This window comes from Dermochelys coriacea, chromosome 1 (assembly GCF_009764565.3).
Source record: "Dermochelys coriacea isolate rDerCor1 chromosome 1, rDerCor1.pri.v4, whole genome shotgun sequence".
NCBI lineage: Eukaryota > Metazoa > Chordata > Testudines > Dermochelyidae > Dermochelys > Dermochelys coriacea.
This window is the reverse complement of record NC_050068.2, coordinates 79,630,223-79,648,680: the sequence shown is the minus strand read 5'-3', so window position 1 is coordinate 79,648,680 and position 18,458 is coordinate 79,630,223. Positions and strand designations below refer to the sequence as shown.

Sequence of the window (18,458 nt, the reverse complement as noted above, 5' to 3'; positions counted from 1 at the left end):
TGGCTGGAAGTTGAAGCTAGACAAATAAGGCACAGGTTTTTTAATGATTAAGCACTGGAACAATTACCAAGGTTGTGTTAGATTCTGTCACTGGGCATTTTTAAATCAAGATTGGATTTTTTCCTAAAAAGTATGCTCTATTTCAAACATGAATTAATTCAGGGAAGTTCTATGACCTGTGTTTCGCAGGAGATTAAACTAGTTGATCATGGTGATCCCTTCTGGCTATATAATCTAGGAATCTATAAATTGGTGCTAATAGCAAATGAACGTGAAGAAGAAAATATTTTATTAAGACTGATCCTTTTAGTGAGTGTATCCCCAAGTGATAATTAAAGCAAAAGCTTGTGTCATGTTTTTCCACAGACAGCTGTACTAAATATTTAGTACAATACTGTGTGCAATCAAGACAGGTTTCAAGACGTTTTTAAAAGGGTACTTTTGATTTACAGCCACTAAACACATTTTCTAAACACAAAGTTTAGTTTGACACCTGTAGTATGCAAGGTCCTGGAAAAAATTTTGAAGGAGAAATTAGTTAAGGACATTGAAGTCAATAGTAAATGGGACAAAATACAACATGGTTTTACAAAAGGTAGATCGTGCCAAACCAACCTGATCTCCTTCTTTAGAAAGTAACAGATATTTTAACAAAAGAAACGCAGTGGATCTAAATTTACCTAGATTTCAGTAAGGCATTTGATATGCCACATGGGGAATTATTAGTTAACTTGGAGAAGATGGGGATCAATATGAACATCAAAAGGTGGATAAGGAATTGGTTAAAGAGGAGACTGCAACGGGTCCTACTGAAAGGCGAACTGTCAGGTTGGAGGGAGGTTACCAGTGGAGTTGCTCAGGGATCGGTTTTGGGACCAATCTTATTTAATTTTTTTATTACTGACCTCGTCACAAAACGTGGGAGTGTGCTAATAAAGTTTGCAGATGATACAAAGCTGGGAGGTATTGCCAATTTAGAGAAGGACGGGGATATCATACAAGAGGATCTGGATGACCTTGTAAACTGGAGTAATAGTAATAGGATGAAATTTAATAGTGAGAAGTGTAAGGTTATGCATTGGGATTAATAACAAGAATTTTAGTTATAAGTTGGGGACGCATCAATTAGAAGTAACGGAAAAGGAGAAGGACCTTGGAGTATTGGTTGATCATAGGATGACTATGAGCTGACAATGTGATATGGCTGTGAAAAAAGCTAATGCGGTTTTGGGATGCATCAGGAGAGGCATTTCCAGTAGGGATAAGGAGGTTTTAGTACCGTTATACAAGGCACTGGTGAGACCTCACCTAGAATACTGTGTGCAGTTCTGGTCTCCCATGTTTAAAAAGGATGAATTCAAACTGGAGCAGGTTCAGAGAAGGGCTACTAGGATGATCCGAGGAATGGAAAACTTGTCTTATGAAAGAGGACTTAAGGAGCTTGGCTTGTTTAGCCTAACTAAAAGAAGGTTGAGGGGAGATTGATTGCTCTCTCTAAATATCAAAAGGGATAAATACAGGAGAGGGAGAGGAATTATTTAAGCTCAGCACCAATGTGGACACAAGAACAAATGGGTATAAACTGGCCACCAGAAAATTTAGACTTGAAATTAGACGAAGGTTTCTAACCATCAGAGGAGTGAAGTTTTGGAATAGCCTTCCAAGGGAAGCAGTGGGGACAAAAGATCTATCTGGTTTTAAGATTCTACTCAATAAGCTTATGGAGGAGATGGTATGATGGGATAATGTGATTTTTGATAAGTAATTGATCTTTAAATATTCAGGGTAAATAGGCCTAATCCCCTGAGATGGGATATTAGATGGATGGGATCTGAGTTACTCAGGAAAGAACTTTCTGTAGTATCTGGCTGGTGAATCTTGCCCATATGCTCAGGGTTTAGCTGATCGCCATATTTGAGGTCGGGAAGGAATTTTCCTCCAGGGCAGATTGGAGAGGCCCTGGAGGTTTTTCACTTTCCTCTGTAGCATGGGGCACGGGTCACTTGAGGGAGGATTCTCTGCTCCTTGAAGTCTTTAAACCACGATTTGAGGACTTCAATAGCTCAAAAATAGATGAGGTTTTTCATAGGAGTGGGTGGGTGAGATTCTGTGGCCTGTGTTGTGCAGGAGGTTGGACTAGATGATCAGAATGATCCCTTGTGACCTTAGTATCTATGAATTATGAAAAAACATATTGCTAGAGGGTTTGTGGATTTCAATCTGCTTTTCAACTGACAGTCAAATATATGTAGGATGCTTTAAGGATGGCTGTTAAAGGATACAATATTGTAGGACGCACACATAGTAACATCAAGTAGCAAACATCTACAGTTAAGGTTACCTGACACTTTACATTACAGACCCCTCTTTTCATAACTTTGAGAAACTTCAGCATTTGGACTAAAATGTTTCCACATCATGTGTCTGCTGCCTGAGACTGCCTTTTTATTTATTTATTTGGAAAGTTTCAGCTTAAAAGATTCAGACATTTTCAAGACTGAGGTTAGGGAAAATACATCTTGACAATGTTCAAAATTGTTTTGTTGAGAAGCTCTAATAAGTTTCATGTTTTGGAACAGGGAGTTGAAAGCTGGTGAGGGACAGTCACCCTGTTGTCAGATGTGCCTTTTGCCATCCCTGTGAAAATTTAAAACCTCCTCAGTTTGCATATTCTTAATAGATTTGTTAGAGAATTTAGCAGCTAAATTCTCCTAAATTTACATCCACACTGATCATGCTCCATCCTCTTGTGTGCTGACCACACTGCTCCTACACCACTCCCATAGAGCAAATGAGCATGCTCCAATCTCGAGTGAGAGGTGATGAGCAGGACATTGCCTGCCATTGCTTCTCCTGGCGGCTAGGGGCCACTGTGGCACCAAGCACAGGAACTGAATGCAGGGAAACTCTCTCCCCTACACTCTCAATGCTACCCCTGGCTGGTGCCCAGGCAGCTGTGCCCAAAATTAAAAATATTAAGTTTAATTATATAATGTTAGTACTTAAACTGCCTGGATCAGAGAAAAACAGCTACGGCTACTTACTGATGGTAACTTTATGGGAATAAGTCTCTTCAATCTCTTTGCATTTATAAATATTTTAAAGAAAACTACTTTTTGGTTTTCTGACTGACCTGAATAAGTTCTTTAAGTGTATTAACGTTAATTTATTTTGATATTAATTTATCATTACAAAACAGTTTGAAAAACAAAGAGCCCTGCATTTTACATCTCTATTGTTCATCAATGTACAGTGTAGTCCCTGAAGTGTGTCTGAATGCATACGTTCAATTCTGGTTATCTACTCTTTACTTAGTTGATGAACTGGGATAAAATATCATAGGGGAATAATTCAGAATAACTAAAAGGAAAGATGAAAGTCAAGTGCATGGAATATTTTTGGTGTGTATATGTAAGATTTTGTTTCAAAACAATTGCCTTAGGAACAAGCAACAAGATGCAGTAAAGACTAATTCAAGATTTAATCCATATATGCTCACATCATCAACATGTTAGCGAAAGTATCAAAAAAGTCATACATAATATATGGCAATATTTTTATTTTGTTACAGTAGATTAGTGGTGCAGCTTTTCCAAATGGGATAGTTAAGCTGCAGACAGAGCAATTGCATTAAATCTTAATTCTTCTGGGTCACGTTCCATGAACTTCTTGCAAACTTCTACTGCATCCTATTTAAAAAATAAGATACGAAAACACACAATCACTACTTATTATATAAAACACACTATTACTAAAAACAAAAAAGCAATTGGCACATGAATTAAATACAGTATTGAAACTATGATTTACAGGAGTTATGTCCCTCATGATTCTTTCACTTTCTGCACAAACTTTACTAGTGTGTCAAATGAACTGGAATTAATTTCTGATCTGAGTTGACACTGCTCAATATTACTTGCTGTGCCAAACGCAAGCAAGTGGTTTGAACCTCAGGAACAAGGATGATTTATTTAGTTGTTGCATCTAACAGTATGGAACATTATGGGTTACATTTCAAAAGATGAGGCAGTTACATAATTCTTTCTGCACGTTTGCCTTTAGTAGTACTGCTGCATTCAGAAACTTTTCTCCTGCACCTGAAGATGTACTGAACTCCTAAGCAACATCACCAGCTTTGTATGTTGGGAAAGTGGAAGACTGTATATACAACTCCTGTATCTAAATCTAGACTGAGGGTGCATCACACAGTGCATGTGAAGGAATAAAAAAGAAAAATATGCACTCATTTCACACACAAACTGTGTAATTTAAGAAAAAGTGGCTTTGGCAACTTAAAGAAAGCAGCCTGTGTCTCCAGTCTCTTGCTTCCCCAAAGGTTATGTAAAGTTACCATAAATGTTAGATCTCTATGCATGGTGTACTCCGGGGAGAATTTTTCAGAAATTGTTGGGCATGTGGAATTTCCTCCCCCTCCCCACCACAGAAATGGGCTGCAGAGATGTTGGCTGCCACTAGGGGCCACTAGACCCAGCAGAGCCCAGCTCACATATAGAAGACAAGGATGGCGAGGAGTGGAGGGTGGGTGCTGGAGGATTTCCAGCAGCTGCAGTTCCCAGTACCCCCTGAAGGAAGGAGGCAGTGGCACGCAGGAAACTCCGTAGGACCCAGCATCATCAGACTGTTTCTCCATCTGGATCCTGGGGTCTAGGAGGGTAGGTTCTGTGAATGTCTGAAGGCTGGCCACTAGAGGGTATGGGATGTGAGTGAGCCAGGGCGGGCCACATGGCTGGGCTCTGGTGGAAGGAGATGCGTCTAGCCCCTTGTCTGGGCTCTGGGGGAGAGGAGGAAGAAAAGCAGGAACTGGGTTGTTGTATAGGTTTCTTTAACTCTATTCCTGGGGGAATTTGTGTGTGTGTGTCGTTATAGACATACTTGTGACAGGTATTTTGAAATAAATTACCAAAATAATTGAAACTGGCATGATTATATTATGTTATTTTGACAAAAAGAATATGCAGAACTGCTCAGAATTTTAATATAGGTGCACAGAATTTTTAATTTTTTGAGCCAGAATTCCCCCAGGAGTAATGGTGCTATCTCTGCCACAACTGGCATTACTTTTGTGTGAAAAGTTTATTCTCTTAAACCAAATGCATTCCCTTTGGATCCATTTTGTGGTCAAACAGCTCCGGGCACATTACTCCTGTGGGAATTCTGTGCCAATGCGCATAATTCATATCGGTGCAGAATTTTTTTTTCCCCCTGGCAGAAAATGCATTCTGCCCAAGAAGTGCTTTTACCCACCAGAGCCTGCTGTGGCACCAGAACAGCCAGCGACTGGCACTAACAGCTAGCTGCATTTGTCACAGCAACCTGCCCATGGAGCCTGGTTAGGAGGTAGAGAGGGGCACATGGGGCTGCTGAGGAGGTAGGGGGTCAGACTGGGATTCAAAAGTGCTAGTGGAGGGACAGACTGGGGCGCAGGCTCAGGAGCTAGTGGGGTGACAGCATTGAGCCAGGTGTAGAATGGGAAGGGGCATGGGGTGTGCAGGGTTACATGGGGACAGGAGCAGATGTGCCTGACTGACTGGGAGAGGCTTGGGGTCAGAGTGTGCATGGGGGGGGACTCCCCAACTTCCTAACAATTCATACCCCACCCAAAGAAAACTGTTCCATATTTCTCCTACCCAGGCCCAACAATCTTTCAGATTCACTCCCAGGCTTCTTCCCTCTCCCTCAGCTCCTCCATTACCACTGACTATCCCAAGCATTTACACTGCTTCTGTAAATAGGATAGGTGTGGGAAATACATTTCTGTACTGTAGTTTAAATGATTTACTCAAAGTTCTGTATTAATATGGATAGTAAGGAATCTGTTTTTCAAAAAACATTTCCTGAATCTATTTTTGTCATCTGCATTGTTTCAGACATACTTGCTGACAGGTATTTTGAAATAAATTACCAAAATAATTTAAACTGGCATGATTACATTGTGTTATTATTTTCACAAAATATGCAGAATTGCTCAGAATTTTAAAATACTGTGGGCAAAAGTATTAATTATTAGCGCATTAAAGCATCAATGAACAAGTACATTTAAGATAAAAGAGGTTAGAAGGGAATAGGCAGAACACAAAATGTGGGGGATGAGAACTAGGGCAAAGACTATAAATGCTGGAAGAAAGAGAGTGCACCCTTTATTAGCATGGCATCTCAAATTATAAAGGAAAAAGAAAAAAAATAACTTCGCTCAAAAGTCCTCCGACATTATCATTTCAGGGCTCCCCCATCATGTATGCATGGTTTGAGAGCAACGGAAGCATAGGAACACCTCAACATGGGAGAAAAAGCAACCTGATCTATGGGTATGGTACCCTTACAAGATTTCTGCTCAATTAGCTCATCTGCCATATTAAAATGTTCTGTTACACACAGAAGTAACGGCATGGGTATTCTGAAATACTCCTGGCTGAGAACTAATTAAAGACCTTTTCTTCTTATCCCTTCCCTCACCCAACTACATACCTAGGAAGTGCATAAAGTTCAAGTTGCACAAAAACTTAAAGGATTTTTCTATTCCTACCTCTAAAAAAGTGTCATCACTAGTTTGTCCATGGTTTATTGGAAAAGGTTTGCGCCCATCTGTTGGAATACAAGCAATTATACAAAATATAGTTGTAAAACGAAAACTGGAAAACGTGTCATTTTCTCAGACAAGAACATAAACCCAAAGCATTAAATAATTCCCTCCTCATATGAGAGCATGCCACCAAGATCAGCTCAGTTTTTCATAAACTTAGCGTACTAATCGTAGTACCCAACTATTCAGCACTTTCCCCTCTTAATCGAGTATTTCAATAGGAATACAGTATTACAAACAATGACAAATAATGAAACACTTTTTTGTTGAACATAGATTTTTAATACACAAAAACTTTCAGGCCAAGAGGTAACCTTGAGTTCTAATTATTTTGTTGCTGGTAATGTTTAAGTTCTTTGCGTTTTCCAAATAGGTCATCGCGTGCAAAAAAAGTAGTTACTTAGTACATTTATAGATTCATAGATACTAAGGTCAGAAGGGACCATTCTGATCATCTAGTCCGACCTCCTGCACAGCGCAGGCCACAGAATCTCACCCACCCACTCCTACGAAAAACCTCACCTATGTCTGAGCTACTGAAGTCCTCAAATCGTGGTTTAAAGACTTCAAAGAGCAGAGAAGCCTCCCTCAAGTGACCCGTGCCCCATGCTACAGAGGAAGGTGAAAAACCTCCAGGGCCTCTCCAATCTGCCCTGGAGGAAAATTCCTTCCCGACCCCAAATATGGCGATCAGCTAAACCCTGAGCATATGGGCAAGATTCACCAGCCAGATACTACAGAAAGTTCTTTCCTGAGTAACTCAGATCCCATCCATCTAATATCCCATCTCAGGGGATTAGGCCTATTTACCCTGAATATTTAAAGATCAATTACTTATCAAAAATCACATTATCCCATCATACCATCTCCTCCATAAGCTTATTGAGTAGAATCTTAAAACCAGATAGATCTTTTGTCCCCACTGCTTCCCTTGGAAGGCTATTCCAAAACTTCACTCCTCTGATGGTTAGAAACCTTCGTCTAATTTCAAGTCTAAACTTCCTGGTGGCCAGTTTATACCCATTTGTTCGTGTGTCCACATTGGTGCTGAGCTTAAATAATTCCTCTCCCTCTCCTGTATTTATCCCTCTGATATTTAGAGAGAGCAATCAATCTCCCCTCAACCTTCTTTTAGTTAGGCTAAACAAGCCAAGCTCCTTAAGTCTCCTTTCATAAGACAAGTTTTCCATTCCTCGGATCATCCTAGTAGCCCTTCTCTGAACCTGCTCCAGTTTGAATTCATCCTTTTTAAACATGGGAGACCAGAACTGCACACAGTATTCTAGGTGAGGTCTCACCAGTGCCTTGTATAACGGTACTAAAACCTCCTTATCCCTACTGGAAATGCCTCTCCTGATGCATCCCAAGACCGCATTAGCTTTTTTCATAGCCATATCACATTGGCAGCTCATAGTCATCCTCTGATCAACCAATACTCCAAGGTCCTTCTCCTTTTCCGTTACTTCTAATTGATGCGTCCCCAACTTATAACTAAAATTCTTGTTATTAATCCCAATGCATAACCTTACACTTCTCACTATTAAATTTCATCCTATTACTATTACTCCAGTTTACAAGGTCATCCAGATCCTCCTGTATGATATCCCGGTCCTTCTCTAAACTGGCAATACCTCCCAGCTTTGTATCATCTGCAAACTTTATTAGCACACTCCCACATTTTGTGCCGAGGTCAGTAATAAAAAGATTAGTCCCAAAACCGATCCCTGAGCAACTCCACTGGTAACCTCCCTCCAACCTGACAGTTCGCCTTTCAGTAGGACCCGTTGCAGTCTCCCCTTTAACCAATTCCTTATCCACCTTTTGATGTTCATATTGATCCCCATCTTCTCCAATTTAACTAATAATTCCCCATGTGGCACGGTATCAAATGCCTTACTGAAATCTAGGTAAATTAGATCCACTGCGTTTCTTTTGTTAAAATAACTGTTACTTTCTAAAGAAGGAGATCAGGTTGGTTTGGCACGATCTACCTTTTGTAAAACCATGTTGTATTTTGTCCCATTTACCATTGACTTCAATGTCCTTAACTAATTTCTCCTTCAAAATTTTTTCCAGGACCTTACATACTACAGATGTCAAACTAACTGGCCTGTAGTTACCCGGATCACATTTTTTTCCTTTCTTAAAAATAGGAACTATATTAGCAATTCTCCAATCATTCGGTACTACTCCTGAGTTTACAGATTCATTAAAAATTCTTGCTAATGGGCTTGCAATTTCAGGTGCTAATTCCTTTAATATGCTTGGATGAAGATTATCTGGGCCCCCCGATTTAGTCCCATTAAGCTGTTTGAGTTTCGCTTCTACCTCAGATATGGTAATATCTACCTCCAAATCCTCATTCCCATTTGTCATGCTACCATTATCCCTAAGATCCTCTTTAGCCTTATTAAAGACTGAGGCAAATTATTTGTTTAGACATTGGGCCCTGCCTAGATTATCTTTAACCTCCACTCCATCCTCAGTGTTAAGCGGCCCCACTTCTTCCTTCTTAGTTTTCTTCTTATTTATATGGCTATAGAACCTTTTACTATTGGTTTTAATTCCCTTTGCAAGGTCCAACTCTACTCGACTTTTAGCCTGTCTCACTTGATCCCTACATGTTCTGACCTCAATTAGGTAGCTTTCCTTGCTGATCCCTCCCATCTTCCACTCCCTGTATGCTTTCTGCTTCTTCTTAATCACCTCTCTAAGATGCTTGCTCATCCAGCTTGGTCAACAACTCCTTCCTATGAATTTTTTCCCCTTTCTTGGGATACAGGCTTCCGATAGCTTCTGCAGCTTTGATTTAAAGTAATCCCAGGCCTCCTCTACCTTTAGATCCATAAGTTCTTCAGTCCAATCCACTTCCCTAACTAATTTCCTTAATTTTTGAAAGTCAGCCCTTTTGAAATCAAAAGCTCTAGTTGCAGATTTATTTTTGTTAATTCTTCCGTTCAGTTTGAACTGAATTAGCTCATGATCACTTGAGCCAAGATTATCCCCTACAACCATTTCTTCTATGAGGTCCTCGCTACTCACCAGAATTAAATCTAAAATGGCATCCCCTCTGGTCGGTTCAGCAACTACTTGATGAAGGAATCCATCAGGTATCGCAGCTAGGAAAATCTGAGCCCTATTATTATTACTAGCACTGGTCCTCCAGTCTGAATCTGGGAAGTTAAAGTCTCCCATAATCACGCAGTTTCCATTAGTATTTACTTTATTAAAAACATTAAAAAGGGCTCTATCCATATCCAAATTAGATCCTGGAGGTCTATAGCACACCCCAAGCACTATCGTAGGAGAGGCAGCACCCCCCCCCAATTACTTGGCTGGATAGAAACTGTTCAAGATGTGCACATATACATTCCACTTCAGGTGTATATGCGCACAATACACCCCTGCTCTCTTCATGTGCAGAGTCAAGGACATAGAAGGGGCATATTTACTGCCTCCCTCTCCATTCCTTCACACTTCTGTATATATAATGTCTGAAATAGCAGGGAAGTGGAAGGATCATGGAATGTATATGTTACTATACAACTTGAAGAACAACAGTTACTATACAGTTAAGTAACAGTTTATTCCGTTTGGGGATTGGTCCTGCTTTGAGCAGGGAGCTGGAGTAGGTGACCTCCTGAGGTCCCTTCCAACCCTGATATTCTATGATTCCAGGATTCTCCTTCACCTGATTGTGCACATATACATTCCACTTCAGATGACACATCCGCAGTTCCCTTACAGGTTATGGGACATTGGATCACCTGAAACAGAGACTGTAGCACCAACTTGCCAAAGGCTTGAGTGATGGTAATGTCTTGAGCGATGGTAAAGGTAGGAACAGACAGAGGGACGATGCTCAGAAAAGCTGATGAAGTAGACTGACCTTTAGTAGAGTGGGCTATTGTCTTGAGGAGGAGGAGGAGGAGATCTTAGGAAAGCTGCAGCACAGCTTAATGCATCAGAAACCCAATGAGAAATTTGTTTGACCCCCTAACTCTTTCATTGTAGGCTACAATAAGCCTGGGAAAGAAGGTCTGAAGGACTTAGTGCAATCCAGATACAATGGATCAGCCTGAGAAGGAGCCCAATCTTTCATTGCAGTGTAAACGCATCCTCAGTGATTGGAGTCTGCTGAGACTGCCAACAGTGATACGCACCATAATGTCCATTGATCTGTTTTGCCCCTGTATCTTCCCCTCTCCTACCCACGTATTCTCCTTGCTGTTTCCTGTCACAGTTACTCTATAATCTTTCCTCTCTTCTCCCAAAATCTTCTATATTCTGATTTCCAGTTGTTCCTGAGTTTGGGTATCTCTCTAGGGTATTATGCTCTGGTCTCTATGGTAACTACATATAACTGTTTTAGATAGAACTATGCCCAGAGATGTCCCTAGGCAGTTTCTCTCCTGCTCTTCTGTAGAAAGCAGGCACATTCATTTGCCACTCCAACTGGATACAAGTGTGATGACTAGATCAAACCAAACTGCTCATTTCCAGTTCAGCAATTTGCAAATCTACCATTGTATCAGAAAACATGTTCATCTGGGTAAAGAGGAGGTCTGTATGTAGAATGGTGGTATTATTTGAAACCCTGTATCCATTAGAAAATGTGCAATCTTTTGAGAAATCATTGTTTTAAATTTCCTGACATTTAAAATTACCTTAAAATTACATATATGATAATTTTTATAATAAATTTTCAGTTACACTTTTTAAACATAGTTTTTCTATAAGCAAAAAAGTTTAATTGGTGTTATATTTTATTCATATTTTGCAAGTGGCTGACAGAATGCTGCACATCCATCAAGCTTTTAGATTTAAATACATCAAGAACTTAGTTGTAAACCAAGCATAAATAGTAATTATTCAAAGCTAGATCTTACAAAGTACTGTGAATCCTCAGCTCCTATTAATCGTTAACAAATAGACTAACTCATGATAGTATTGCTAGCCTGAAAGCAGTAAAACTTCCTTGGATAAAAGTTTTTGCAGCATACATAAATGAAAGCCATACTAGATGCACAATATTATTGGTAAGTGTGAAAGAAATTCCAACCATTTTTACTGAAATATGTTTGCTTGTAAAAAGCATACTTGGATTTCAATCAGTTGCATATTGAAAAAACCAAATTGTCTGCCTCAAGCTATTATGAGCTTCTTTCTAATATATCTATTATGAAATCTGATTCCTTACATTCAAATCTATGATACACAAATTGGATTTTTAGCATATCTACTCATGCTTCTGTTTGACTAGCATTGGTGCAACTTCACTAAGGGTAGCAAATTGTCCTAATTCACAGATCACAATTATAAATGTAATTTTGGCTGCTCCAAAAAATGTATTTGATCTCTGGCTGTAAACTAGATCAGGGTTTTAGATGCACAGGGAACATTTCTCACTGAGGCTTTTTTATGATGGTAACAGGGGAGCTGGTAGAAAATGAGGCATTGACACATCAGGTACTTGTTTAAGGCACATCTGACAACAGGGTGACTGTCCCTCACCAGCTTTCAACTCCCTGTTCCAAAACATGAAACTTATTAGAGCTTCTCAACAAAACAATTTTGAACATTGTCAAGATGTATTTTCCCTAACCTCAGTCTTGAAAATGTCTGAATCTTTTAAGCTGAAACTTTCCAAATAAATAAATAAAAAGGCAGTCTCAGGCAGCAGACACATGATGTGGAAACATTTTAGTCCAAATGCTGAAGTTTCTCAAAGTTATGAAAAGAGGGGTCTGTAATGTAAAGTGTCAGGTAACCTTAACTGTAGATGTTTGCTACTTGATGTTACTATGTGTGCGTCCTACAATATTGTATCCTTTAACAGCCATCCTTAAAGCATCCTACATATATTTGACTGTCAGTTGAAAAGCAGATTGAAATCCACAAACCCTCTAGCAATATGTTTTTTCATAATTCATAGATACTAAGGTCACAAGGGATCATTCTGATCATCTAGTCCAACCTCCTGCACAACACAGGCCACAGAATCTCACCCACCCACTCCTATGAAAAACCTCACCTATGTCTGAGCTACTGAAGTCCTCAAATCGTGGTTTAAAGACTTCAAAGAGCAGAGAAGCCTCCCTCAAGTGACCCGTGCCCCATGCTACAGAGGAAGGTGAAAAACCTCCAGGGCCTCTCCAATCTGCCCTGGAGGAAAATTCCTTCCCGACCCCAAATATGGCGATCAGCTAAACCCTGAGCATATGGGCAAGATTCACCAGCCAGATACTACAGAAAGTTCTTTCCTGAGTAACTCAGATCCCATCCATCTAATATCCCATCTCAGGGGATTAGGCCTATTTACCCTGAATATTTAAAGATCAATTACTTATCAAAAATCACATTATCCCATCATACCATCTCCTCCATAAGCTTATTGAGTAGAATCTTAAAACCAGATAGATCTTTTGTCCCCACTGCTTCCCTTGGAAGGCTATTCCAAAACTTCACTCCTCTGATGGTTAGAAACCTTCGTCTAATTTCAAGTCTAAACTTCCTGGTGGCCAGTTTATACCCATTTGTTCGTGTGTCCACATTGGTGCTGAGCTTAAATAATTCCTCTCCCTCTCCTGTATTTATCCCTCTGATATTTAGAGAGAGCAATCAATCTCCCCTCAACCTTCTTTTAGTTAGGCTAAACAAGCCAAGCTCCTTAAGTCTCCTTTCATAAGACAAGTTTTCCATTCCTCGGATCATCCTAGTAGCCCTTCTCTGAACCTGCTCCAGTTTGAATTCATCCTTTTTAAACATGGGAGACCAGAACTGCACACAGTATTCTAGGTGAGGTCTCACCAGTGCCTTGTATAACGGTACTAAAACCTCCTTATCCCTACTGGAAATGCCTCTCCTGATGCATCCCAAGACCGCATTAGCTTTTTTCACAGCCATATCACATTGGCAGCTCATAGTCATCCTCTGATCAACCAATACTCCAAGGTCCTTCTCCTTTTCCGTTACTTCTAATTGATGCGTCCCCAACTTATAACTAAAATTCTTGTTATTAATCCCAATGCATAACCTTACACTTCTCACTATTAAATTTCATCCTATTACTATTACTCCAGTTTACAAGGTCATCCAGATCCTCTTGTATGATATCCCCGTCCTTCTCTAAACTGGCAATACCTCCCAGCTTTGTATCATCTGCAAACTTTATTAGCACACTCCCACGTTTTGTGACGAGGTCAGTAATAAAAAAATTAAATAAGATTGGTCCCAAAACCGATCCCTGAGCAACTCCACTGGTAACCTCCCTCCAACCTGACAGTTCGCCTTTCAGTAGGACCCGTTGCAGTCTCCCCTTTAACCAATTCCTTATCCACCTTTTGATGTTCATATTGATCCCCATCTTCTCCAAGTTAACTAATAATTCCCCATGTGGCATATCAAATGCCTTACTGAAATCTAGGTAAATTTAGATCCACTGCGTTTCTTTTGTTAAAATATCTGTTACTTTCTAAAGAAGGAGATCAGGTTGGTTTGGCACGATCTACCTTTTGTAAAACCATGTTGTATTTTGTCCCATTTACTATTGACTTCAATGTCCTTAACTAATTTCTCCTTCAAAATTTTTTCCAGGACCTTACATACTACAGATGTCAAACTAACTGGCCTGTAGTTACCCGGATCACATTTTTTTCCTTTCTTAAAAATAGGAACTATATTAGCAATTCTCCAATCATTCGGTACTACTCCTGAGTTTACAGATTCATTAAAAATTCTTGCTAATGGGCTTGCAATTTCAGGTGCTAATTCCTTTAATATGCTTGGATGAAGATTATCTGGGCCCCCCGATTTAGTCCCATTAAGCTGTTTGAGTTTCGCTTCTACCTCAGATATGGTAATATCTACCTCCAAATCCTCATTCCCATTTGTCATGCTACCATTATCCCTAAGATCCTCTTTAGCCTTATTAAAGACTGAGGCAAATTATTTGTTTAGACATTGGGCCCTGCCTAGATTATCTTTAACCTCCACTCCATCCTCAGTGTTAAGCGGCCCCACTTCTTCCTTCTTAGTTTTCTTCTTATTTATATGGCTATAGAACCTTTTACTATTGGTTTTAATTCCCTTTGCAAGGTCCAACTCTACTCGACTTTTAGCCTGTCTCACTTGATCCCTACATGTTCTGACCTCAATTAGGTAGCTTTCCTTGCTGATCCCTCCCATCTTCCACTCCCTGTATGCTTTCTGCTTCTTCTTAATCACCTCTCTAAGATGCTTGCTCATCCAGCTTGGTCAACAACTCCTTCCTATGAATTTTTTCCCCTTTCTTGGGATACAGGCTTCCGATAGCTTCTGCAGCTTTGATTTAAAGTAATCCCAGGCCTCCTCTACCTTTAGATCCATAAGTTCTTCAGTCCAATCCACTTCCCTAACTAATTTCCTTAATTTTTGAAAGTCAGCCCTTTTGAAATCAAAAGCTCTAGTTGCAGATTTATTTTTGTTAATTCTTCCGTTCAGTTTGAACTGAATTAGCTCATGATCACTTGAGCCAAGATTATCCCCTACAACCATTTCTTCTATGAGGTCCTCGCTACTCACCAGAATTAAATCTAAAATGGCATCCCCTCTGGTCGGTTCAGCAACTACTTGATGAAGGAATCCATCAGGTATCGCAGCTAGGAAAATCTGAGCCCTATTATTATTACTAGCACTGGTCCTCCAGTCTGAATCTGGGAAGTTAAAGTCTCCCATAATCACGCAGTTTCCATTAGTATTTACTTTATTAAAAACATTAAAAAGGGCTCTATCCATATCCAAATTAGATCCTGGAGGTCTATAGCACACCCCAAGCACTATCGTAGGAGAGGCAGCACCCCCCCCCAATTACTTGGCTGGATAGAAACTGTTCAAGATGTGCACATATACATTCCACTTCAGGTGTATATGCGCACAATACACCCCTGCTCTCTTCATGTGCAGAGTCAAGGACATAGAAGGGGCATATTTACTGCCTCCCTCTCCATTCCTTCACACTTCTGTATATATAATGTCTGAAATAGCAGGGAAGTGGAAGGATCATGGAATGTATATGTTACTATACAACTTGAAGAACAACAGTTACTATACAGTTAAGTAACAGTTTATTCCGTTTGGGGATTGGTCCTGCTTTGAGCAGGGAGCTGGAGTAGGTGACCTCCTGAGGTCCCTTCCAACCCTGATATTCTATGATTCCAGGATTCTCCTTCACCTGATTGTGCACATATACATTCCACTTCAGATGACACATCCGCAGTTCCCTTACAGGTTATGGGACATTGGATCACCTGAAACAGAGACTGTAGCACCAACTTGCCAAAGGCTTGAGTGATGGTAATGTCTTGAGCGATGGTAAAGGTAGGAACAGACAGAGGGACGATGCTCAGAAAAGCTGATGAAGTAGACTGACCTTTAGTAGAGTGGGCTATTGTCTTGAGGAGGAGGAGGAGGAGGAGATCTTAGGAAAGCTGCAGCACAGCTTAATGCATCAGAAACCCAATGAGAAATTTGTTTGACCCCCTAACTCTTTCATTGTAGGCTACAATAAGCCTGGGAAAGAAGGTCTGAAGGACTTAGTGCAATCCAGATACAATGCTGGAGCTCTGTGAACATCTAAGGTGTGGAGCTTCTCTTCAACTTCGGAGGAGCGAGATTTTGGAAATAACATCGCAAGACAAATGGTTTGATTTCAGGTTGAAAGCTGAAACTGCTTTTGACAAACTTAGAGTATGGCTTAAGAGAAACTTTGTCTTTATGAAAAACTGTGAAAGGAAGATCAGCTAAGAGAACATAACGTTCAAAACTCACCTTTGCAGAAGTGACTGCTCTTAGGAATGCCGTCTTCATTAGACATTAGGGATAGAGAGGCTGTCATCCTAGGTTCAAAGGAAGAACCCATTAGTCTAGAGAAGACTGGGTTAAGATTCCATAAAAGGTACTGGATCAGACACATGGTAGATGTTGGACAAAAAACTTTTTTAAAAAAACTGGAAACTAGAGAGAGTGAGAAGATGGAAAACCCGTCCACTGGTGGATGCAGAGCAGACGCTGCTGCCAAGTGGACTCTCTCAGAACTGATAGGCCATAGGCCAGAGGATTTCAAGTGTAACAAAACAGTCCAATACATGTGAAATCTCTCTCTAGCAGGTCAGTAAATGTTGAAATTGTGCCCCATTAGAGCACCTTCTCCACTTGAATACGTATGTCGCTCTAGTGGATTCTTTCCTGCTGCTCATTTAGACTATCTGAAGATCTCGGAAGCATAATCTCTTGTGAGCATTCAACCAAAGTTCATCCATGACATGGGGTGAAAAGATTGGAGGTTGGGATGCAGAGACTTGCCCTAGTTCTGAGACTAGGGAAAAAGTTATCACGGATCTGACTGAAAATTGATGTAGATCCATGAACCAATACAGCCTCGGTGAGACTGGTTCCAGTAGGATTAATGCTGCTTTGTCTCTTTTCAGTTTCCTCAGTACCTTGGGAATGAGAGGAATTGGAGGAAATGCATATAGGAGATGACTTGACCAGGACAGAAGGACAGCATTGAGACGGAATATGGGCTGCAGCCTGTCCTGGAAAAAATATCCTGCACTTGTGGTCCAGGTAGGTTCCAAACAAGTCTATTATTGGGAAATCCAACTGGTAGAAGATCTGGTGGAGAATGTACTTTCTGATCGACTTCTTGTGTTGGTCTATGAAAACCCTGCTGAAGGAATCTGCCATTGTGTTTCTCATTCCTGGAAAGTGGAATGACTTAAGGGAGACATTTCTGATGCATAAATTCCACAAGTGGATGGCTTTCTGGCATAGCTGAGAGGACCTTGCACCTCCCTGCCTGCTCATACAAAACATGGCAGCTGTGTTGTCTGTAAAACTTGTATCACCTGGTTCTTGATGGTGGACATAAACATCTTGCAGGCCTGATAAATAGCTCCAAGGTCCACATATTTATGTGGAGTGAGACCTCCTGGGGTGAACAGAGAGCTTGTGCTCAAAGCTGACTAAGATGGGTTCCCCAGTTCTGGTAGACACATCTGTAGCCAGAGTCAGTCAGTTATGACTACAGAAAGGGAACCTCTCTGCACACTGAACTGGTGGATGGACCTGCAGACCTTGACTGACCTCATGCAGGTATGCAAGTCCGCATGTTCAGGGAATGTTGGTCAGCCAATAAACTGCTTGGTTGTAGGTGGTACAGGGACTGGGGTTTGCCAGAGGGTGTTCATCAGCTCTAGCTGGGCTTCATTAATGAAAAGGGCAACATTTCCCTGAAAGACTTTAAAGGTCTCTGGAGAAGGGGATATCGACTCCAGGGTGATGGTTTTGTCCAAGGAAGGGGATGAAATATAGGGACAGGAGGGCACATCTAGGGGTTCCTCCACTAATTCCCCTTCCTCAATAGGATCCAGTACAGCTGACAGAGGGATGGCGAAAGAGCCTCTCTAGAGGTTTCCTGCATGGAGACTGAGATCTCCTCTTGGACTGTAACTCCAATGGAGGTCTAGACTACCTTGGAGCAGGCAAAGACCTGTAGAATCATGGAGGATACAGTACAGGAGCCTCTTTACGGGAATACCAGTCCTGTTCCTTCTGCCTCATGCCCCTTGGGCAAGGTCTATGAAGTGAATGAAAAGACTTTGATGGGAATACAGGCCCCTCATGCACAGAGTCTAATGAGGAGATGTAGGACTCATCTGGAAAGGGAGGAGCATTCACCTTTGAGGTCTGGATGGGGGTGGGGGGGCATTGATATCAGGGAAACCATCTGGTTAGAAAAAACCCAACCATGAGGTGACTGGAATGCCAAAGTTGTAATTGGTGCCAGCAGTTGGCATAAGGTACTGTAGGGAGTATG

At 40.8% G+C, this 18,458-nt stretch overlaps 1 protein-coding gene and 1 long non-coding RNA gene across 3 annotated transcripts in view; one reads left to right on the top strand and one right to left on the bottom strand.

The window, feature by feature from the left end:
- The first annotated feature begins 341 nt into the window (after positions 1-341).
- LOC122457967 lies at positions 342-12,523 on the top strand. Its single transcript, XR_006277763.1, has 3 exons — positions 342-479; positions 1,062-1,063; positions 12,486-12,523. It is a non-coding gene; the product is annotated as an uncharacterized LOC122457967 (long non-coding RNA).
- UCHL3 (ubiquitin C-terminal hydrolase L3) overlaps positions 3,463-18,458 on the bottom strand; it is a 78,591-nt gene continuing 63,595 nt past the window's right edge. For both annotated transcript variants that reach the window (XM_038386687.2, XM_038386688.2), the window contains 2 exons: positions 6,545-6,603; positions 3,463-3,689 (listed from right to left, as the gene is read on the bottom strand). In XM_038386687.2, coding sequence (XP_038242615.1) covers positions 3,606-3,689; positions 6,545-6,603 — 143 coding nt within the window. In that variant the 3' untranslated portion in view covers positions 3,463-3,605. The remainder of the gene's footprint in view (positions 3,690-6,544; positions 6,604-18,458) is intronic.